This window comes from Falco biarmicus, chromosome Z (assembly GCF_023638135.1).
Source record: "Falco biarmicus isolate bFalBia1 chromosome Z, bFalBia1.pri, whole genome shotgun sequence".
NCBI lineage: Eukaryota > Metazoa > Chordata > Aves > Falconiformes > Falconidae > Falco > Falco biarmicus.
The window spans coordinates 41,193,971-41,218,864 of NC_079311.1; the positions used below are offsets into that span (position 1 = coordinate 41,193,971).

At 37.5% G+C, this 24,894-nt stretch overlaps 1 protein-coding gene across 10 annotated transcripts in view; it reads right to left on the reverse strand.

The window, feature by feature from the left end:
• Positions 1-21,310, reverse strand: part of AOPEP (aminopeptidase O (putative)) — a 205,405-nt gene extending 184,095 nt beyond the window's left edge. For 8 of the 10 annotated variants that reach the window (XR_008819389.1, XM_056324322.1, XM_056324321.1 and 5 more), the window contains exons 1-4: positions 21,255-21,310; positions 8,911-9,003; positions 7,658-7,745; positions 6,070-7,030 (exon numbers count right to left, since the gene is read on the reverse strand). Coding sequence is in view for 9 of the 10 variants with exons in the window: in XM_056324322.1 (XP_056180297.1) it covers positions 6,070-6,875 (806 nt within the window). In the remaining variant the exon portion in view is untranslated. The remainder of the gene's footprint in view (positions 1-6,069; positions 7,031-7,657; positions 7,746-8,910; positions 9,004-21,254) is intronic. The other 2 variants (XM_056324319.1, XM_056324320.1) reach the window with 2 other exon arrangements.
• Positions 21,311-24,894: the final 3,584 nt, after the last annotated feature.

The following is a 24,894-nucleotide window of genomic DNA, read 5'->3' on the forward strand; positions in this document are numbered from 1 at the left end:
TTCTTTTTTGTTGTGGTTTGTATATTTTTATTTTACTTCTCCATTTTATTCCTGATACCACTTGTTCTTCTTCAGAAATCATTGCATCAGATAGGAGTAATTCAGGAAACTTCAGACTGCTTCACTAATTACACAAACATAAATATTCATCACTGGGAACAAAATTACACAAAACAACAGAAGGGAATTCCCCACAGCTGATGGTAGCCACTTAGGATTTAGTCTGTGACTCGCTTGGATTCTGGAGCATCTTACTCACTCAATCCTTGCCCACGAAGACAAACAAGCTCTTTACTCACTTCCTGCATTTCCAGCATCCAAGGGCACAGAATGCTGCAAGCTCATGCCACTGAAAAATAAACATCTATTTTCATGACACATTTTCTAATTTGCAGTTTGAAACTGTGACAATCTGACTCATTTTTCCAATTTCTACCCTGGAAAATTTTGCTTTGAAAATACCAAATATATTACAAAAATTCAATGGATGCCTCAGACTCCATAAAGCCTACAGGTAGATGGCTATACTGGCACAAACCTGTATTATCAGTATTAACAGGTAACTACCTCACAAAGTAACCTCAGTAGCATATTCCAATTGCTTCTTATAAGGCATTCCCTTCTCCCCTCTTTATTTTCAGTCAGATTAGCCCCCTAACACATCTTACCACCCAGCTGCATGCACACCTATGTCATCATACCAGTGGTGGAGGGAACCAGCTATCCAGGTTTGCAGAGATCAAAAGTGCTTCTTTCAGCAAGTGTATTTTGGTAGGCTTCTACCTCATTTCTTCTTAGCTCTCCCTTCTTCCCTCTTTTTGTTAATACAAAATAGCTCTGTGGTTGACTCTATATCGTTAATACACTTTGGAGACAGAAAATACAAACACAAAGCATTACGCTTTCAGGGTAATTGGAAGACTTTAGACTGAGTAGGGAGAAATTGTGTGATTCAGTCTAGGAGTCAGTACAATTATGCTCTTCGCAAATGACTTGTAGCAAATGCCCAGACAGTATCCACTGCAAATTGCTAACTCACCATAGCCGTCAAATCCTTCACTCTTAAGTACCAATCACTAAAGGACACAAAGAACAAGTCTGCAACATTTAGATGGTTATTTGACCTCTGTAGGACATGAAAGATAATAGACTTCAACAATTTAAGTCAAAACTTTAGGACTTTGGTTTGGAAAGGAATCCTTCCACAAGCAAAATGGTGACATTTTGCTTCTCCAGCAATCTCTGGATAAAACAACTCCATAATTCTTGCAAACTGTTCTGAATCTTAAGGAAATTACATATACTTAAAATGTATTAAATTAAATTCCTTGATTTTTAGTAAATGTCATTGTTGAGACTGACACTAGAAAACATGGTGCTTACAACTACAAAAAACACTTTAGGTTGTATTTCCACATACAGAAAGTTCATAACCATGGACTTCTATGTGTAATTCTATGTGTAGAATACTATATGTATTTCTCCTGGAAGTTAGACATCACTACTAAAGAATTCACTTCCAACTTCAAGCTTTAACTAAATATTCCACTACCCTGAATATTTATAAAAAATCTCAAGTTTAGAACATTTATGAAAATTTCAGTCTCTTTCAAAAGGGGAAATCAACTATGAACTAAATGTTAAAATAGTAAAAAATGAAAAATGTCAATGTTGCTATCTGTACTTTAACATTTATTTAGTCCTTACTATATGCAACACACTACATAACACAGTCTGACTATACTGCCAAAGAAGAGTACCACTTTTGAAGAGCTTAACTTCAGAAGTAACCAAATTTATGAATAGCACTCATCACCAAAGCATCGAACAATTGCAACTACTCTCTTTGAACATGATCTGCATTTCAAAATGTATGTGTCTTAAAGAGAGGCAGGATTCAAACAACCAGTTTTTAAAAAGCTAAAACCTCTCTTTTTTATCTGCAGTCAAAAAATAGTGAGGAATTGTGCTAACCTCCCTGCCAGTGACATGCAGCCTGACACCGGCCCCTAACATCAGTCCACAGAACAGATCAAGATAGGTGTGGCAGAACTTTCCTACTAGTTCTTTGCTGTTTCAGCAGAATCAGTAACATCAAATTATTTAAACAGGAAACCAAAGCCTGTTTTATTGCTAGATTAGGTATCACCTCTTTGGATATTCTACTAATCACTGTTTGCCTCAGTTGCTTCAGCTGCACATTACAGAGATGCAAGATTATTTATAACAAATGACGAACCATGTAATTCAGTGATGTTTCTGATACAGTTGAACACTGCATCTGAAAGAAAGCATTTAATTACAGAACATAGACTAGCACTTCTCCCAAACTGAACATTGATGCTTGTTGTATCCACCTTTGTAACTTTCATAAAGGCAAAAACATTTCCTGAATTCTTTAAAAATACATTCATATTTTAATCTAATAATATTATAAAGATAACAAATTAGACAGGTACAGAATATTTTTTAAAACTAAGACATTCACATTGGTCAAATAAATATCAAGATATCATAATCATTTTTTTAAGGAGATCACATTTTCCAGTATTTCCTGCCTTGGAAAATTAGCACAAGATTAACTCTTTCTGCAGCATTTCCTCAAAACTGCTCATTTTTTAATATCATCTAAAAATACACTTTTTCCATAGCATTGCCATGAAAATCATACACTTGGTGTAACTCAGCCCATACCCTCCCCAGAATGTCCTTTTCTGTGTATCTGATCTCTAGGGCTCAACTTGAAAAAATAAATGCATGCACCTGACTGACTCATGTAGCTATTCATGTATATTAAGGTAAATAATGCACAGGTATCTTACTGGATTATAAACCAGTACTGAAAGGTTTCAGTGTTTTTTGTTCAGATTGTTCCAATGATTTTACCATTTTGTTCATATCAAAGATAACCTTTCATTCCTAATCCCACAATGAGGAAGTGAGTTTCATTCCAGTCACTCATCCATATCAACACAACCATTAACTAATTTATGACAGCACTAGAAGTGGCAATACGTAGGACAAAAAAAGGTGGAAGGACTCTCCAGATAGAGGTGATTTTACAAGGCTGTCTGCTAGGAATATCACCTCTTTAATTTTAACTCAAAACATGTTTAATCCTTTTCTTAAAGATAAAGAGATGGGATCCCAGGATATTTTAACAAATAAGGATTCTTAACAATGATCATGAGAAACATTTAATTTGAAATATGCTAGTAGCCATGCTGACTCAACACTGCTACATACTCCTAAGAGTTAGGCAAAACTGCTTAAATACCTTGACAGGCTGGCAAAAAAAGTTTCTCCTTCTCAGTAATGAAAGATGCTTTATGCACATTATTCCTTCCACAAAGTGGTTATTATAGTGTCTAAAATGAGTTTGCATTTTAAATCATTGTATAATACTTAATAAGAATACTTCAAACAAAAGTATAATTTTGTTAAAATTGCAGCATTACCTTCTTAGTTTGAAACCCCAGTGCTGTACTGTGCTAGTAAATAATTCAGATCTTTGAAACAGAACTGTTCTTTGTTCATGATAAATATATTACAAACATTATAATCACAACTTTTTTTTTATTTTAATAATGATGTTATTTATCACTGTTAAAAGTTACCTGCCAATTGTAAGAGCTGATATATTCCTTTTAAGTATAACTTCTGGAGAGACAAAAAAAGTGTGTGTATGTGTGTGTGTGTGAGCGTGTGCATGTACCCACATACACTCACTCACTTATGCCTCTATTTTGCTCTTCTTTTTTTTTTCTATTTTAATAATGATGTTATTTATCACTGTTAAAAGTTACGTGTCAATTTTAAGAGCTGACATATTCCTTGTAAGTATAACTTCTGGAGAGACAAAAAAAAAAAGTGTGTGTGTATATGTGTGTGTGTGTGTGTGCGCATGTGCATGTACCCACAGACACTTGCTCATATATTCCTCTATTTTGCCCCCTTTTTAGGCATAAAGGCCCCAGAAAGCATGTTATTACAAAAAACATGTTCTAAGGCTACAGAAAAACCTTGCCTCTTGACCATTAATGTATTTTCTAGAATGAAAAGCCCAAATAGAGCAATGGTGAAATCGTATGTGTTCAGTTCCTCTACTGAAAACAGAAGTGTGCCCTGCTGTGCTAACATCAGGTTTGCATATTTCAACTTGCCTAAACTCATCCCTCAAAGCTTTAAGGGATTTCTCTGTATGTTATAATACATCTTTGTTTAGAACAAATAAAATGCAAGTCTTTACAAAATACTGCATAGGTTCAAGTTTGAAACATTGTACCAATGTTAAATAACAGGAAACAGAAGGGGCCACACAATGCTTGTACCTTGTTAGTCACTTCACTTTTCTTTCGGGTTAGAACCACAGATTAGAGACTCCTCTGGGAAAGGATTTGACATCTGCCTAAAAAAGCACCACATGCATTACTTGGAACAATTTAAAGAATTTCCCTTTATATGTATAACATAATAGTACTTCCCCCAAACATTATAAATGGGCTTTATTTTTAGAGAGGGAAGGAAAAATATGTCAGCACTTTGTACAATGAGCTTTACCACTATATTTACGGATTCATCACATACAAAACTTGATTTTTAAAAAATAGCAAGAAAGATTCTAATGACTGTGATATGACAACTCATTTTCTGACAGGAATTAGTTTCTGGAATACCCTACAAAAGACTGAAAATAAACCAGCTGGAGACTGTTTGCTACTAACAGACTGCTTGACCAATGTCAAGCCATCTTTTCTTGCCTCTTTGTTGATCCATAAAATTCCATGTGTTTGTGTACAGCTGCCATGAAATGTCTCTGAAGTAAGGATAATGCCTTGTAGTGAAAGGGAAAGATATTAGTGATTCAGATGCTTAAAAGGAAACTCCAAATGCTCAAAACAGGAAACACAGAAAGGAGTCCTACACCAGGTAAGCGTTGCTAACTAATATTGGTCTCGAAGAGTTTAGTAAGAGGCAGGTAGACGCAGATATGTGGTGTGATCACAGGCAATTGCCCCACCTTTGCAAGCAGTCAAAATTAACTTTTCATAACTGAACACAATATATTGAATTAGATTTCCTAAACTCATACCAAAAATAAGTCCTTGAAGAGTGGGGAAGGCAGGGGGAAGGGAAAGAGGTAATGAACATGACTGAGACATTCCTAGACCTGATGCTGATCATAGTTTAGCAGCAGAGGTAAAGTTTTTCCTAACAGGGATGCCAGCGAGAAGACTCAATTTCTATTAAATGAAAGGTAACCATGTATCTCTAGTTGGAGAATGAAAAGCAAGTATTCAGTCAGATTAAATTTCTTCCTCATCTTCCAACTTTCTTCCTGCTTTTTTAGGCATCATAAAGAACTGCCATTAAAATCCAGCTTTGAACACTACAGTAAAACAGTTACAGTTGTCAAAGTCAAGAGTGGATTGTAGTTTCCCTCCTATAAAGAACTTATCTTGAAGATTTCTGTACAGCACTGTGTACTTTCACAAACGTTAGATAAAATGTCAGTTCTTGGAGTTTCAGTTTGCCATTCATTTCCTGTCATCAATGTACTTTACAAAATAGACGAAGGAGATTTTAAAAGTTGATTATGAGAGACTAAACAGGAAAAGACTGCATCTCTAAATAGACAAAAAAAGATAGTTGTGAAGTAATTTAATAGCATGAATACTGATCTTTATGTGGCATGATCAGTTGTTTAAACCAGGAAGGAAAAAGAACACTATGTATCACACTGAAAAAAAGCTGTCATGCATACCTTCTCTTCCCCTATGCGATCATTCCCTGCACACACTTATTGCAATACACAACAATTATTTACTCCCACTCAGAAAGAGCAAACACAATCATTTAGACAGGCCTGAGGTCTGCAAGTCCACTGGGACTTCTTGAGCAGAGTTTGTTCTCCTACTGGACATCAACAGGATTCAACCAATGACAAAATGAAAACAATGGAAAAGAATGCTCATCATCTTCACAGTTGCTCAGCATTATGCAACTATACATTCTTGCACCTATGTTTAAAATTAATGTGTGCAAAGCTTTCAGCTAACAGTTACATACCTGCCACTTTGGTCTGTAGTCCATGTAACAGATCTTCCCTCCGGTTTGGTTTTGTACCATATTCTTATTGCATGAGGAAAGTCTGCTGGCGTCTGAATTCCTGATTTCCTTATCTCCAAGCTCCAAGTGTCAGTAGTAAACAGAAGCTCTCCACAGCCAGGCGCCTGGCTGCAGCAAGTGAAATACCGTAACTGTTCCTTCCAGCGATCTGCAGGTAAAGCCACAAGTTCATGTACAATCTGATTCCTGAGATTTTCCAGCTCCTTTGAACTATCCGTTAGCTTGGCAGACCTTACAAATTCTTCAATGCCTGCCACAGCAGCAACATCTATCTCCTCAACCTTTAGCACAGATAAATCACAGCAGTCCAATACCAGCAGAAAATCCTTGTTCCCATGATTCTCTATGTCACAGCAGTCCTTTGAACTAGACATCCCAGAAGCCTGTTCCTCATTGCTGTGGTTACCATTTTTATCAGAAGTATCTTCTTCATGTTTACCACAGACAGCAAAATCATTACATTCCATTTTAGATGAACAGGCACTCAGGTTTGGCACAGGAATGTGGCAGGGTTCAGATGCCCTCCTTTTACAGGCTTCATCAAACTGTGACCGGCAGCCTTCTTTCCCAGTACTGCTGGTTTTCCTGTACTGGCTCCCAGTCTCAAAGAATAAAACTATGATGCCTTCAATAACTTTACTTCTAAAATCCACATCCAAATCCAATACATAGTGCTTTACAAGCATGTAGCTAGTGTTGGCCATTAAGGGCAAGTCATCCTTCATGGGCTCTAGCTGTGTCTCCATGTTCCAGTCTATTGGGCAACAGTTTTACAAAGCCTTAGACATTTTTTACATGTGATGTCTCCATAAAGAGCAAGGATATTCAGACCCTCAGTGCCAAAAATAATTTTGATTATTACAGTACTGAAATTAATTGCAGTTCCTCCACTTTTCACGTTCTATAAAAAAAAAGGAAAAAGAAATCAGAATCACTTCACAACCATTTCTGATACACACTAAATCTAGAAATTTTTTTAAGTCCAGTTGCCTTTATTAAAAATTATACAGTCACCAAAGGGTGAATGTGTCTGCACAGCATGGCATCAAGCTAGTTGCTTCAGGATTTGCCATCAGGAACCACTGGCTGTATTTTTCAGAAAGTGAAAATATTTCTAGACAGCTTTTAACCTGAAAGAAACCAACTTTATTATAGGGCTCCAGTTGGCTCTCTTCACCAGCGATAATCCCTTAAAACAGATAGACCATTATGCAACATCTAATTGAATTTATTACTGCACTGTTTGTTTTCAACATTGCTGTGTTTATTTCAAATGCATTACCTCAAAAGATAATTATTTTTCTGCTGTGAATCTAAGTAACAAGAGTGAGCCTAAATCACCTCATATAAGTTTTGTATATACAATGCGTCTCCACAGATTAATATGCTTTCCACATTACAACTGCTCCTATACCAGCAATTCCAGTAAATTAAAAGAAAATGAGCCAATTTACTATGAGTGCATTCCAAATATTTGCTCATGAAGATTTTTCAAATTTATAATTAAATACTTAAGGTATATGATTACCTCTTAATAGCTGGAAATCCATTAACACTTGGGATAACAGCATTTAACAGAAAACAAGAGGTCTCCTCACTGGAAAATAAGCAAATACCTATAAAAGCATTAAATTAAATTGCATCAACATTTTTTGCTTATTTACAATAAGCAAATATAATAAATGCTTATAAGATTTACTTATAAATGTTTATATCTGTGCTTTTCTGGTTTACATTTGGAAGATGTGATTAATTTCTTACCACAAAAGTATTAAGATAATTACACTAAGTTACAGCAAATTCTCAGCTAGCATGGCAAGAAGCATCTCTGAACATCCTAAAATAAATAGCAAAGCTGCAGTTCAATGCCTACAATGTCACATTTACTTTGTATTTAGAGGATTGTCTGATTTATTTAACATTAATTAACAGGGCAAATTAAAAGGAGACAAATACTGCCATACAAATAAACTCAATCCAAATTAATTCTTCAATTAATTGTGGGGATTTAAATTAAAAAAAATAAATTCTATAAATATAAATTCTTTTCAAAACTATTAATACCTAAACATAAAACCCATGAAATTTGAGAGACAATTGAACAGAGGCCAATGAGGCTAAACACCATTAATTTTCTACAGCTGAAAGTTTCAGATCAACGCATCTGTTTAGTGGAGATGAAAAGGTCTGATCTTGTTTACAAATACAGCAGCAGACAAGATGAACACACTTGTAGACAAGTAACAACTGTTACTGCATACACTCTGACACATCTTTAATTCAGATGTAACAGTGTGTCTGTTTAATCCTATCTCAAATCACCTGAAGTTTAGATGCATCAGCTTCCAAAAATTCTAGGTAGCCTCTCTATCTCCAGGCACTAGCAAGTGAATTTTAATGGCTGTTTTCAGGTGTGTCTGCTTCTGGACCTCTGAACAATTTTTAAATTAATTATTTTTAAGGAGTCTACAGAACATTAGAACAGTGCAGCGAATAAGGTAATATGTTATTCTGTTTTGACAGTGTTGGGGGCTCACTCATTTGAATATCTATTTTTGCACTGTATTTTGATAATTCTATATTGATATTGAATTAGCAAAAAGCTTTGTCTTCTGTGCAAAGTGTGGTTCTGTTACATGAAGTTAGGCTGTGTCTCACGTAATTTAAGGTAGTCCTATTTAGAGCTCTAACTGGGAAAGAAACTGAACTGACACACTGCAGTTTTAAGACAAAGTAATTGTGCATGCTTAGTTAATTCTGTAATAATTTCACCAATTTTACCTTTTTAAAAGTAGGAGTTACATTATGAAGGTACCGCATACTTCACTAATCAGTTGCTGAGTTTCTAAATAGAAAGACTTTGGATAGTATAATCTGCAACAATAAATGGAAAATTGTATTGAAACGAACATAAAAAAATTCCAGGGAAGTACATGACTATGAAGGTATTTGCCAATCTTGGGATACATGTCCTCAAAGCGAATTTCTGTCTACATTATGGTAATTGAAGTTCTGATACTTCATAGTGTACCTATCCTTAAACCAAACATATTTTCTAACAGCTTCATCATTGGTTTTTTTTCAATACCCAACTGCAAACATACAGACAGATTTTTCTGTATATTTTTTATATTCCAGAGGAAGATATATAATTGTAATTCAGAGGAGGAGGCAAAAAACCCATAAAACCAAAAAGCCTGGTTTGTTTGGGTTTTTTTTAATGTTATTTCTGTACTATCTGGTCTATGCCTGCAGTGTCCAAAGAGTTACTGCTCACCAAATAACATGCAACCCCCGCCCCCCCACTGTTAAGAGAATACAATTATAAATGGAATTACTTCCTTTCCCTGCTCTCTAGTGTATCATAGTCATGCACAGTGACAATATTTTAGTCAGTTTGGTATTACTATAGCGTTCTACAGATTAAGAAATATCAGAAACCTACTATAAAAAAACTATTTCAAAAAATTCTGTTTTAGAGGGTTATCTTAAAGCTATTTTTGGTCATAGCTCTCTAATTTAATTCCAGTAACTTAGACAGATTATTTCTGTAATACAAATACGTGGCCAAAAGTAAATGCTAAAAAGTAGTAAAAGACCTTGAAGTCCAATCTTGTAACTCTAAATAAGCATCAGAGTTGCTGCTGTACATGCAGATATTTGTTCATTCTGCTGTAAAGAAACTGTCCACTAACATTCTTGCACTGGACAGTTCTTAGCTTAGTGAGAAACTCATCCACAGAAGTTTTGCTAAAGCACAATTCAGTACCTTTTTGCCAGCAGTAACAGCCCATACACAGCATACAGAAAAACATCACATTTAAGACAACTGGAAAGAAGCTGGTATTAGTGTAACTGCTTTGATCACCTATTACATAAGCTCTCTCCTTGGTTTTGCATCTCCACTATATACTATGATTCTCTGGAGGCAGGAACTCTACATTCATTATTGCCATGAATTCCTTATTGCTGTGATAATGAAAAACTCCTCTAGAAATTCAAAAGCCCACTGGGAACACATGTGTGGAACTGCAGAGATAAAGCCCCTTGCTAGGATGTATATAACAATAATTCATTAGCAAGGCTTGTTAACAGAACTAGACATTTTCTTCTACCTGCTGAAAAGCAGAAGCTTAACTCCCTGCAACAATACAAAACTATACAGAACAGCAAAATAAGACAAAATTGATAAACATTTCTTGAGACTGTATCCAAGTTGAGATTTTAGAAGAAAAAAGTCCTAAAAAAATGTTTTGTTGCAACTCTGTCTAGCACTGTAGTCCTGTATAAAGAACCAGTCACATATAATACTAGCTTATGTATGGTAACTAGGCATTTCCTACATCCCTATTATTAGCTTTTTCAATTGCTGACACTTAACATTAAAGCTTCAATAAAATGTATCACATTAGAAATTTTAAAGATTATAAATATGCATTTCAGGTTTGATTGTTTTGATCATTTCAGTGGAAGTTATCAAGAAGTATTTGCAAATGAGTATGTGGTTAGAACACTCTTAGTACCACAGCATTCTCTGCTTTACAGGCAAGCAACAACACATGTTGTTCATTTATATCTATTTTTAAAGAAAAGCAGAGACCAAAAACTAGAGACATATACCTCTGTATATGGAAACATTTAGCTGTACAAAATAATGTTAGGTATTAGTAGAACACTCCTGCTTCATTCTCCAGGGTTCTATGGTATTGATAAGGCATGGGACTCCCAGCTCTTGCCCTCTCCTACTCGTATTTCCCCAAATTAACTGTGCATACTTGCCTAGTTTGCTTCATTTAAAATATTTAGAAAGTTCATAACCCAACTCCAAGTATTTGCACTCCTCGAAATACACATCCAATACTCATTAAAAGCAATAATTTTCAAATACATGCAAGGAGCTATTTAAAATGTGCCCTGCATATGTGAAAGAATTTTGGTAGGCTACCCTTCGTTCACATTAAAATGTCTTTTCATCAGCCAACTGTATCGTTTCTACCACATTTGGCCTTTCTTATCCATGTCATCCAAACTCTAGATTTATTTAAAATACTCTCACAGTATATCTTCTTTGTTTGTTTGCTCGCTATTGGTTTTTGTGCCTCCACTATCGCATACATACCTCATATCTGATAGACTAATTATATTGCCTGGAAGAGTCCTCAGTGGAATAATTTAGCTCTTTCCCTTGAGATGAGACAGAAGTATGTGAAACACTCCTCTGTTATTTTTTAAATACCTCTGCAGAATGGAATTGTTCAGTTTCACTTGTCAGCATGATCCATTTTTTCATAACATGTAAATAAATATTCATTCCTGTAAACTTTCTTCTTCCCTTTAAGCTTCCCTGTGTTCATGTTTCCTAAAATTTTGGATAAAGAGGACCTAGTTATACTGCACTTATTTGCTTCTCACCCCTTCTAATCCCCACTCCCACTGCCAGGTCACTCTTCCTCAACACACCAGTTCAGAATAGGCAGATGGTTAAGATAAAGTTTAAATTGTGCTCTGAATAAAAATAGTTCATTTTGCCTGTAATAAATTAAGTCCATTTACATAGCCTGGTCATTCAACAGACCAACAAGGGCTGGGAAGACCCAGCAAGAAAGACAATAAATACTCATATTGCTAAAGCTAGAAGTGTTGTTGTAACCCCGGCCTTTATAACCCACTGTTTGCTCTATTAAACCTGAGCTGACATTGGTAAAACCACAAAATAATTCTCTGAGCTTTTCCCCTTTTTTTATTTGCACACTGAATTTATCTTTCTGTAATACTTTGTACTTACTGCTATTGAATTTCAACTTAATGTTTTCAAATAATTTTTAAAAATCACTTACATCCTTAACTCCAAAGTCCTTGTAACCTCTCCAGATTGACCTCATCCAACCACTCGACTAATGCAGACATAAAACACATGAGGGTGTGTGTGTATCCACAAAAACCTAAACTAATCGTAGCCTGAGATGCCACAATAGGAAATGTGTCTGTCTTCTTCAAATTTCTGCACAGCCTTCCTTCTTATGAAGCTACACAAGTGCAGAGGACAACTCAAGGAAAGAGGCAGGAACATGCAGGTGGGGACAGAATATGATTGCCCTTCAGGAGGCAGTTCACGCTGGCATAGACTTAAACCCAGCATGAGGCCATATCCAAATTTAACAAAAGTTGAGAAAAACCCAGGACAGACTCACTACATTTAAGTACATTGAAATAATTTTAAAATGTTCTCAGAGTTACACTGAAGCTGGTCTGGAGAGTTTTGTTTGGTGGGTTTTAAAACCAAAATCAAATACAATTAAAAACTAAATTCAGACAAATTACAGAAAGTTAATAAAGGACACAACAGTCCTTCCAAAAGCAAAGCAAAATTTCTATGGTTTCTTCATTATCTAATAGCTCAGTTGTTTGGTAAGGGAAAGCAATCAGATTATTTTAACAACTTTAACTTTTGACAAGCTTCTACTGCATTATTTTTTCCATTAAATATTCATAAGCTGAATGCCTAACAATCTACTTAGCTTAACTTAACCCTCTGGAAAGAAACGAAGTTTAAAATAAGCCTACTAAAAGGCTGCAATTTCACTGACAGAACAGGCCTAGCAGAGAGCCACTAACATGGCCAGAGGACTGAAGCACAAATGCAGGAGGAGAGGCCAACAGCACTGGGTCTGGTCAGCCCTGGGATGAGACAGGAAAGATTATCTGCTGTATCCCAGCACCTGAAGAGGTGTGTACAGAAGATGCAAGCAGACTCTTTTTAGAGGAACACAGAGAAAAAACAAGCAGAAAAGATACTAAGCTGCCTTGCAAATACAACTACATTCCATACTATACTGCATTAAACAGAGATAACATTTTTAGAAATACAAAAAGTGGTCATTTTTATGTTCTGCAGGCGTGCCTTTTTTGTTGTTTTTGAACTGAAATGCTAAATAAAAAGATAAGGAGCAAATAAATAAGACCAGAAATACATAATTTTAAGAATGAGTATACTAATTATATACTCCCAGGAAACAGCATTCTTTGTATTTTCAATAGAAGTCCAGAATTTAGCTGAGACAAGACAATGAACAAACCACTACTCTTCTGCTCCAGGAACAAGTTAACCAGAAACTTGCAAGACAGATTATATGTTCAGAAGTAATCAGACTACATCACTGTTTCTAAAGTTGATGGTTTATTTTCCACACAGAATTCAGCTTTAATATATATTTTGTTGCTATAGTATTAGGGTGATCTTCCACACAGCATTCAGAGTGGCTACTTACGCGTTGTTTGTAATAATAAAAATGACTAAACAATATTGTTTAGATGCCTAAACAATATTGTCTGCATTGATTGCTTATTGAAAGGCATCTTAAGACATTGTCTGCAACCTATATGACAGATTTTCAGAAGGTATAGAGATCTACAGAGATCTACCTAGTGCTTTTAATGGAGACTGGGGCACTAAATGTCTTCTTAGGAAGGGAGGGATGAGGAAAGGGGGAATGAACAGGAGCACAAATGCATAGTGAAGTCTAATTATTTACTCCCTCCAATGACTCTAAAAAGCTTTGAAACAGAATTACAAAGCCAATTGCCTTTTTTTTTCACTAATCCCTAGTAAAGACTGAGGGGAAAATTGTCCTTAAAACATAAATCAATTGTTACTTCAGTAATAGATTAAGATGAATGCAAGGACAAAAATTCTTCAAGTAACACTAATGTATGTTTAAATAAAATTAATTCCATACATAAATGTTAAGGATGGAAGCAGAGCATTGCGCTTGTTTCAGAGACAGAATACAAAATAAAACCTGTGCTGTGAATGGAAAGCAACTTTACCAAAATTTAACAATAATTTTTAAAAGCTTTTCAGATCATTAAACATTTGTATTTGAATTCTGGAACTTCACTTCACTATGGGAGCTCTTGTATTCATAACCTTTTGACTATAACACACTATGGTAAGAAAGAAACTATGACATGAGTGTTAGGTTACTTTCTGCTTTTCTTCCAGGCAGCTTAGACAACAATGCTAATCTTCAGTCACAGAACTTCACAATAGTCACAGAACTAAACCAGAAGCACTTTAGGGTAAGATTAGTTAAGTTTTCTGGCACATAAATAAAATATTCATACAAAACATTTGTTAAAAATTATACATACCGCAACGTTCAAGGTGTGCTTTTATTACTTATTTTTCAGATACCGATTTAGCCTAATTAATCACCCTGAAAAGATTTTCCATAATTATATTGCAGAGAACTTAGTATTTCCTCTCCTGTGTGGGTGATGTTATAGCACTACGCATTAAATCAACTGGGTACATATGCAATATAATCCTCTCTTTCCAATGTTAAGTGATTATGAAATACAAACATCACACACTGCCTTTAAACTATTCTTCTTACAACTTCAGAATCACACCAGACCAAAATTTGTAAAAGTATAATCAGCGCTATCACTTTCCCATTCTTAAGAAAAAAAAGCAAATATTAATGGGGCTGCAAAACAGTTGCACTTTTTTTCACCCGATTTTATTTACGCTGGCTTTATTAACAATAAATGTAATGGTAAAATGATGCAGTCTTGGAAAGCACACAGCATTTGCAATACAGACAAACATTATAAGGCTACCTAGAATTTCAAGCAATCTCGCGAAAATATTTTAAGGCATGCATATATATATGTTTATATTTATATTTATATATATATAAAATGTATGATAGTCACCTGATTAAGACCTAGAAAGATGATTAAAATGTTTCATTTGGGCCCAAAGCCACAGTACATAAGAATTAACTTGACACAAGATGAGCAGATGCATTGTCTTCAACAGCACTGCTAATTTTATTACATTAAAATACATGGGTAAGTGGTTGTGTTCCAGACAAGATGGATATCTACTCCACCTTCAGGCTGTGCCTGGCTTATCAAATACTGGATCTCAACCACCCTGGGAGAATGACTTAGTTTTATCCAAGAAAAGACAGGAATGAACTGTTTATCTGGTCACTTAAATAGACAGCCCTTTTAGTATCAAGAAAAAAAAAGTAAAAGATCAAGGGAATTAATGACTACACACCAACCTCTGTAGCAATGAAACAGATGACATATGAACCGAATTAAAGCAAACCAGAAATCAAACTAAGTGGGGAGAGACAAGCAAAAATTGATAAAGGAAGGATGTATTTCAACAAAAGAGGATAAAAATTACTACAGAATGCAATATCAAAGCTAAAAGGTAATTATTATTTTTTTAGTTTCTTAGCAGGACCATTATGAAAACCCATAATTGAACAGGACAAAAAGTTATACATGTATATATATTGTTGCATTTATTTAAATGTTAGGTATATCTGTATCTTTGCTTTCAATCAGTACTGCTATTTCAGTAATATTGTAAAAAAAATGCTGATAATATGTTTAAGTTTAGAATCTAGACATAGACTGTCCCACATTGATCCAACATGACTAAATGAGCAAGATGAGAGAGACAGATGCACTCAGAGAAGCAAGAACTTGTAATGACAAGTACATGAGACGGGGAGAAGCATAGCTGTGCCATAATCAAGCATGTTTGTAAACCCCATGCTCTCCTCTCTGTTTGAACTGTGATGTCTTCTCTTAAATTTGTGGTATTTTGGTTAGTTTAACTGCACAGACTCTAAATAATGACATAATTTACCGTTTGATTCCAACTGCATTTGAGTAAATACAACTTCTATCTTTTCTTCAACCTAGTCTTCTCGTAAATGTATCATAATGTAACTATCCCACCAACATGCTTCCTAACACAAGTACTAAAATACAGCTTATCAAATTCCTAAGCAAAATCAAAAAGAGCTGCAATGTTACACAAATTTGCAAGTTGAGCCTAGGTATACAAAGGTAGGATTCTTCAGTACTTTTTCCTGACTAATTGAAGAGATTCAGATGAAGTGCAACAAACTTGACTCCCGAACAGTGTATGATCACGGAACTAATTCAGACTAGCATTTGTCATCCATTCAACTTTCCTTGCTTTCACAGGGAGGAGCTGGAGTATGGAACAGATAAAGAGAAATGGGGCTTTAGTTTTAAACAAAAAAACCTGCTCATGCTAACTACACAGAAATAGAATATCTTGCCTATATACTCATACTTCATGGGGGTTTTTTGAGCACTGATGTATATATGTTGTGTTGTTACTAAAGTGGTTTAAATAATTCTAAAGAGTTTTCCAGATAATCAAAAGCCCTTGGGTATGCATTCTGCCATACATATGTCAAAGCATGCAGGTATCATTTGGTTTATTTTGTTGTTCAAGTATCTAATACACTATTACAACTGTACTTCTGTTCATTCTGCATTTCCTTTCATTCTTCCTTAATAGGTTAAAAAATGAAGATGTTCACATAACAGAAGAAACATACTACCTCAACTGCTAAAACAATATCCTTGCTGTACACCTTAAAAGTTCTTTACACATATCTGAGCTTTGTATATGCAAATAGTACATCTTTTACTACTGCTTCCTAAATACACTGTTCTGAGTCAATATTCCTTGGATTTCATAGGACCAGTTAATCACTATCTTAAGCACATATCAAGGTACTGTCATCATAGAGACAGTAGTAGAGCCATTATTTCTGCTGTCTTTGAGATACTTCTCTTACAAAACATTATCTTCTGTAATTTTTTTTGCTACATTCTGTCCATAATATGAGTATTTGGTTTCTTTTTTTTTTTTTTTTTTTTTTTTTTTGCAAGTAATGCATTTCACCTTTAAAAAAGGAGGTTCACTAGCTGGGTTCTAAGCAAGAAAACAAATTAGGAACGGTAACGCTAACACAAACTCTTGCTGTTAATTTTACAAACACTGTTTCATGTCATACTTCTTCTACACACAAAAATGTAACAAATTCCTAGTACATTTTAAAAATAGAAGTCATATTCATTGCACCTTCCTTATCAAATGTACTTCATAAGTCATGAAAACATAAGGCAAGCTAATTGTTTAGTTATACGTTTTAATATTTTAGAAGATAGATGTTTGCAAAAGAATAAGTAACAATAACAGCAGATGGTGGACAACATGAATAGAGTCATTCTTGATCACCTGTGCATAACAGAGTTACATAAAAGGCACAAAGAACAGGAAATAGGAGAGAAATGATGCTTCATGGAATTATATTTGTATAACATTGCTTTTCCACTTAATATAGAAAGCGTTGACCTGAATTAGAATCATACACCTCTGGCAGCAAACACGAGAAAAAAGCCTCCAGCAAAGTAAAACATGGTTGCAAAGTAGACAAAGTTAAAGAATAAACTTCCTAAAACTATCTATAGCAAAAAATGTTTCTCTGTGGTAAGAAATACACTACACGGTAACACACAGTTTTGGTTGCTACAGTTAAAGGGAAAATGAAATAAAGAGATAGGAGAAGGAAAGAACTTGTAAATATAACCCTGTCCTACAGGGGAAAGTAGAGAAGAAAAAACGGCCATCTGAACTATCCTGGGAATATACCCATTACAAACAGTGAAGTATAAAAGTGAGAATAACTGTCATACAAAGTATAAAACAGTTAAACCTGTAAACAGCCAATTAAAAACTAGCAATTATGGTAGTTGATAGTGATGTTCCATTATTTCAGGAAGCTGTTACTTTCCATTGCTAACAACCAATTATTCCAATCTAATTCCACTCTAACACTAATAATCCACATGAGAAAATCAGAAAACCACCTGAACTTGTTCAGAGGTCCAGCACAAGCACTCTTAGGTGGAAACAAGTGGAAGGCTTAGAAACTTCAAATAAAAACCCCTTGAAAAACAGAGGGCCATTAGAAATGGCTTCATTATATAAAGGTACAAGCTAGAAATGTACCATCTAGAATGCACTGAATCATCTCCCTTCCCAAGCACATGTTTTATTTCACTGCACTCCTGCTACGTCAGTGATGACCTTTCCTACATTGTTAATACACACAGTGAAAGGTAGGCACAAAATGCAGTTGTCTAAGATCTCTTAATTGCAAAATGTAGAACTACGCCAAATGTTCTTTTGTAAGCATACACAAAATACCTTGTTTCAGAGCACAACTGTAGCTGTATCTTTTCATGCATTTCCAAAAATCTCAGAAAACAAAAACAAATGAAAGAAAGGTCTTTATGAGAGAAGATCATGAGAACTGATCTCCCAACCAAACCAGGCAGTTACAATTCTGTATTTGATGTCTGCCAAGCCCTGGAAAATTCCCAACTTAAAGATGTTCCAAAAATTTGGATACATGAACTGGTTAATGCCTTAAACACCACACTAATATTTTTAATTCTGTAAAATCAGTTGCACAAACTTGTTCACACAAATACTGACACAAGTAGCAGGCATTAACCCCCAAGACGTAGGCCATTTCTATCTCAGCTTTTCTGTTTTTCAGAGAGTATACAAACGCATTGCCTGAAATAACAGCCAATTAAAACAATTAAATACAAATTTACACAAACCAAGTTTTCTAGAAAACGAAGGACAGTCAGACAAACCCTACCAATTTATGCTAGGTCTGTTTGAAGATATTTCTCCCAACTGCCAGTTCTGCCAGAATCATTCCCTTTGAACAACAGTCAACAGAGAGGTATCTCCACACAGTCGCGCTCCACCCCATATCCTGGCACACGGAGCCAAACTGGTAATTTAAGCTAACATTCTGTGCTGCAAATAAGGATCTCTGAAGCAGACACCAACTTGTTTGTATTATGTATTCATTACATTCTTCAAAAGGTGTAGAGGTATTTCAGCACCACAGACTTTCCCTACATGCCACCGGTCAATATCCAGGTGCTACACATTTAAACGCCACCAGCTTTTTACCCCTTTGTAAAAGACAGTGCAAAATAAAGACATTTGGATTCTCTTTACCTTCAGTTAAGCATGATTTACTTTATCGATACGTAAAAGCTAACTCAATTGTTTTCAACATGCAGGTGTTAGAATTATAACCTACAATCCTCCATTTAGCATTCTAAAGCACTTAAAAAATGAAAAGCCTTTCCAATAAACATTCTCTTTAATAATTATTAAAGGTTTATAACCAATTCCCTTTAAACTGCTTTCAAGGAAGCTTCTTCCAAATCCAGTTTATAAGTTTTCCACACAATGTAAAACACTAAGATCTTGCCAAGAAGTCAGTTTTGAACATCAGCATCAACTGTAATTTCACTGTTTAAACATCAAGTAATATGTACACGTAATTTTCAGTAATTAGCAACTTCCTTTTATTCCACACACTTAACACAAACAGCAAAGCCATCTTTTTAAGGCAGGAATAAGTTCTTCTGGAGATGAAAGTAAGACCTCAACAAAGTAACAGAAGCATTTGCTACTCTTAAACTACTGTAAAACAATCCACACAGGAGTTTGCAGACTTCATTCTGTATCACAGGAAAACCAGCACACATCATAATGAGGCTTTCATGTGAAAGTTAATTCAGTTACTAATACCCCTTGACAAAGCAACTGGTGCCTTTCCAGAAGCCTTCTTTTACATCAGGAAACTACAGAAATAGTGAACATAATGAAGACCTTCATTAATAACTACAAGTTAGCAGCAGCAGAAGTTGCTTCCCATGAGTTGAAATTACAAGCAAAGATAGAAAACTTCTTTCTTTAATAAGGGAAACACAGAAAAATGCATGTCCCCATTTGCCCCCCAAATACCCGTCCCAAAGAAAGACACATAATTACAAAGATCAAGAAGCGTAACTTACTATTGGTAAATAAACTAGGAAGAGCATCCTGATATTCCCCATAAACTCTTTTATCTATTTGTGGTTCTTTGTGTTACCAATGTTGTAGCAGCCAAATACCTAAAACCATTAAACAGAGCCCAAATATATACACTTCAGTGTTTTACAAGTCCCTGCCCACAAATCTACATTTAGTGCGTTTAGAGAACAGCCATTTGTGTAAGGATGGAAATTTCCATTTTTTATTTTACAAAATTATTTCAGGGTGGACGTGGTTCTTGCCAACCTACTATACCTAACTCAGCTTGAGCTGGAGCATTGGACTAGATGATCTTTAGCAGTCCCCTTCAACCTCAGTGATTCTGTGGAGATGCTGAAATCAAAGAGGTGCAAAATTACCTCCGATTTTATTTTCCAGTCAAAATACAGAAGGATGGGGAGTGTGTGTCTGATTTTTAAAGAGATGGAGCATGCAGGTGAGAAGATATTGATTCATAGGAAGTGTCCAAATCAAGCCTGTGCTGTAATAGAACGACTGATTGCTCTTAACTCAGTGCAGCTGTCATTTATAAATACCACCTACAGTGTGAAAGAACTATTTCCTTAAGGCCAAAATCAGGTAAACAGCCTTCCCTTTCCAATGTTGACACTGGCAAGCCACTTTGACCTCTGGAGAACTGAGCATTACCTTGAGTAAAGCACCTAACACCCAGTTCAGCTGAAATACTCCGATGAATTACAAAACACCATTTATTAAGATACAAGTTTCACCTACACATTTCCAAGTGTTAAAGAGACCAACAAGCAGAAAGCTTGTTAATCAGCTTTGAGAAGCTTGAGCAGAATTACATGCAAAGTTCTTTTATTAAACTACACTTAAACCTAAAGTCCGACAGGAAAGGCACCGCGTCAAGCTGCGCAAGTACTGTGAAATAAGCTGGCAGGCACTGCCGGCTCCACACGCCCTACTGTTCTGCATTCTGATCATTCTGCTGCTTACTCCTGCTCCAGCCCCAGGAGCCTACTTCGGGACAGGGGCAGTGACGGCAGCTTTCGCTTCCAGAAGCGCCTCACGACGCCGGGGGATCGGCCGGCGCCGGTGGCACGGACCGCGGCGGGGAGCGCGGCGGGGCCCGCGGAGCCGCTGCGCCCAGCGGGCCGCGGCCCAGCCCCCAGGGGGCACCCAGCGCCCCCTCACCCCTCCGCCGCCTGCAGCAGGGACCCCGTAGGCCGTGGGGACCGGGCCGGAGGCGCAGGGCTGGGCGCTGAGGGAGAAGGAACTCCTGCTGCGGCAGCCGCGCGGAGGCGTGGGAGGAGGGGAGGGGGTGGGGTGGGTGAGCGGGGCCAGCGGCGCTACCGGCTCTCCCCCGCCCCCTCCCGGGAGCGCCCCGTTGCCGCCGTTTTACCTGCCGCGCTCGCCCCACGCCGCCGCCACCTTCCCGCCCGGCCGCGGCGCCTCGTGATGACCTCAGCCCCGGCCCCGCCCCTGATCGCCGCGCCCCGCCCCGTGCCCCTCAGGCCCCGCCCGCGGTCGCTGTTCCCGCCGTGCCGGGAGCCTGCGCTCCGCCGAGCGGGGCTCTCCTTTGGCGGCGGCGCCGGCAGCTCTCGCCGCCGCAGCCCGGGGGCTCGCTGCTACGGTGCGGCTACCTGAGGGTGACGTGCCTGTCACCGAGGCCCCGGCCAGCTCACGCAAGGCGGGGGCTGGGTTTCCCGCTCCCAGGCAGTGAGGGGGACGGGGAGGCGCGGGCGGTAGTGCCCAGCGTGGGGGTTGCTCGGCTGCGTGTACCAGCCTTTGCGGGAACGTTAAGATCACAGGGCCCTGTCACTTTGTCAAGGCAGCCAAAGTCCCACAGACCGCAGCTTGGCATACAAATGCAAGCATTTATTTTGACATCACCGATCTGATTAGTATTTCATTTTTTCATTTAAAGTGGCAGTGAATGGCTGAGCTCTTGGAGTGGTTCCAGGGATGAGCTGCTGCCGCACCCCTCTGCCCCTGTGTCTCAGAGCTGGCTGCCTGCTGGAGCTGCCAGCTGGCTGCCAGGCAAGCCAAGGATGCTTCTCACTGGCCAAGTGTCCTGTTTCTTCTGCCAGCAAAAGGAATAGCCACTAAAAATATCCAACGGTTGCTAGCACTGAATCCACTCTGCAGCTGTCCAGGAATGGTAGGCAGACCACTGGCTGATAAAACGGAGACCATGAAAGGTCTTGGTTTAGCTTTGCAGTGTTTGGGTTTGTGAGTCTTGCCGCTTAGCAGATCCTCAGTCCACAGGTGCCCAGGCTCCTTGAGAAGACTAACATGAGGAGGAGGGGAGGAGGGAAAGGAAGTGCCTCCACGCCATGTCTGGTATCAGAAGGACAATTAAATATTCATAGAATAGGAATTCAAACCTGGCTTTCCAACATGGGTGCCTTAACCACAGCTTGGCAAGGTCACCTTCTCCTTAGCCCCATGAACATTTTATTTATACGAAGTGGAAAAACACCAAGAGGGGAAACAGGGAGGGTCTCTCCTAGAACTCCCAACTGCATTTTCTAGAGTATTTTCAAGGGAGGTGGGAAATTTGGGTTCAGATCCTTGCTAACCAGGGAAATTTGCAAACAAAGCTCTCTCTCTCCTCAAGCAGATGCCATTATCCTTGTTTTATAGGGAAAGAAACACAGAAGATAGTCTCTTCTGCAGACCTCCTGTCCCCACTGGGCAGGATATACTAGGCAGAGAATTTGGGAATGTAGATTGAGAGTCTTTCAGAGAAGAGTTTGATTTAGCTTTCCGAATGCCTTCTAGCAGAAAATGTGCTGCATATCTACACAAAGTAGTGCAGCAATTAATTTTGGACCCTGAAAGTGATGTATCTGCCTTACATTGCTTCAGTGCCAGGATGAAGTAGCTTAGTCTCCACCTCACAGTCAGCTGTAAACTGCTGGTTCCAGACCCAGCCTGTGTGTTTTATGGCTAAGGACCACTGCATCAGTTGCAGTTTAAACCTACTCAGAGACGTCTTAAAGACTGCCTTGCAGAAAGTGTGGTAGCTGGGAGCTTAAATCAGAATTGAAAAGAAATTTTAAGTTTTTTTGAGGCTCACAAACATAGGACTTGGGAGCCTATACAACATTTGGATGCCTGCTTGCCATTGCAAAATGTGAACTTACTCAAAGCAGGTCTGACTGAGATGGTTTTTAAAGTGTCAAAAACTGCTAGAAATCTCATTCTTTCCAAAATAACTGGAACATTATAACAATGTTGGGAAGGTAATAGAAAATATGTCTGCCCAGCCAGATTCAGTACAGGGTCCTCTCTTTAAGGATTACAGTCACACTACGCATACTCAGGAAGGACCTTCTGGCTAGGGCTATCAGCAGTAACCAAGGAAAGGCTTGAGTCCAAAATCAGTGTATCACTTTGGATAGCCTTAATTGTGTGTTTTGAATCCAGATGAAACTGGTATTTCTAAGAGCTCTGTTTGAGAAGATCTGATGTATATAAACAACAGTGAATGTGCATAAAAATACACCTTACTTCGCAAATACTGGAAAAGCACTGCATTTTTTTCTGGTCAGGAATGCTGTAGCTTAAGCAAAAGCTGCATTACAGCAGTCTAGGTGGGATTTTTTTTGTTTTCAGTGCACACTGTGGGTCAAGTTTCCTACTGATGCAATAGTGATGTACAGAGTTCTTGAAATCAGCTGTGCTTTGTTAAGGATCACTGGATTGTCAATGCTTTTGACTTTTCTTGCTTTTACTTGCGTATGTGGCAGCCTTTTCCAGTGACTGAGAAAATACACTGGTCTAGCCTAAAAAAATCTAAACCAGAATCTCATCATGGACATTAATCAACCTCTCTCTTGCTCTGTATTTACCTCAAACTTATTTACTTCTTGAAAGAAGAGGTATTCTCTGACAAATAGCATCTCCTGTTGCTATCCAAATGCATATAGTGTGGCACATCATTGTCATCCTTCCCACATACAGTAAACCATTCTGAATTGCTATTGTCAAGTGAACAACGTATAGCCTGATGTACATGAGTATTGGAGGCTTGCTTCATTTGGCCTTAAACATGAGCAAAGTAGTTACCTGCTTGTGATTCCAGTAGTGAAGTTTATTTGCCATTAACACGAAAACCTTCATGTAAAAATGTTACTGAACTTCCACCACAAAAAAATTAAAATTACATAAAAGGGTCTTTTTGAAACAGCTTACTTGTCCAGTATTTCAGTATTAATATTTTACACCTTTAACAATCAGACTTAAGGGAAGTCCTAAAATTCAAAACTACTGAAAATAACTGCTATTTACTTTTTAAAAAATTTGTCACTAGTACCACATCAATTTCATTTTGGTGCCAAATGTGACAACGGTGGCAATTATTTGGAGCAATTGCTGTATAGAAGGAGTACTGGAAACAAGGAGAAGAGGTAAAAATTCAGTCTAACCAGTCGAGTCCAAACTGCTTAGAATTCACAAACTGTAAACTACAAACTACATTTCAGTTGATCACAAGATGCTGACCACAAAGAAATAAGACATGAAGATTGCATTCTGGAATGACAAGTTTTACCATTAACTAACATAGTTAATACACTAATTACCATGCCATTCACCCAGTTGCTAGTATTTTCTGGTAGCTAGTATTTTCTACATCCTATGGAGTCTAAGCAGATTAAAGCTTGTGCATAGATTCTCCTTATCAATTACACTACAAGGTTGCACTATTCGAGAACAGTATGAGCCCATGTTAAAAACTGACCTCTTTAAATCCACAAAAAGCAGCACTATATGTGAATATGGCAATTTGTTGGTATAGCAAATTAAGCTGTTGAATGTTAGTTGAAGATTATATTTGTTGACTGGTGTTGAAGGTGCGTTTGATTAAAGGTGTGCACAATTTTGGGCATGGTTTGAAACGGATGTTTTGAACTCATTTGGACAGATGTCTTGCCTTAAACTGTTAATGGTATGTTTCTGACAATGGTGCCTAAAAACAGTTGAGCTAAAAGCTGTGCCAACACAGAGGAAGAGGTATCCTGTACTCCAGAGTTGCC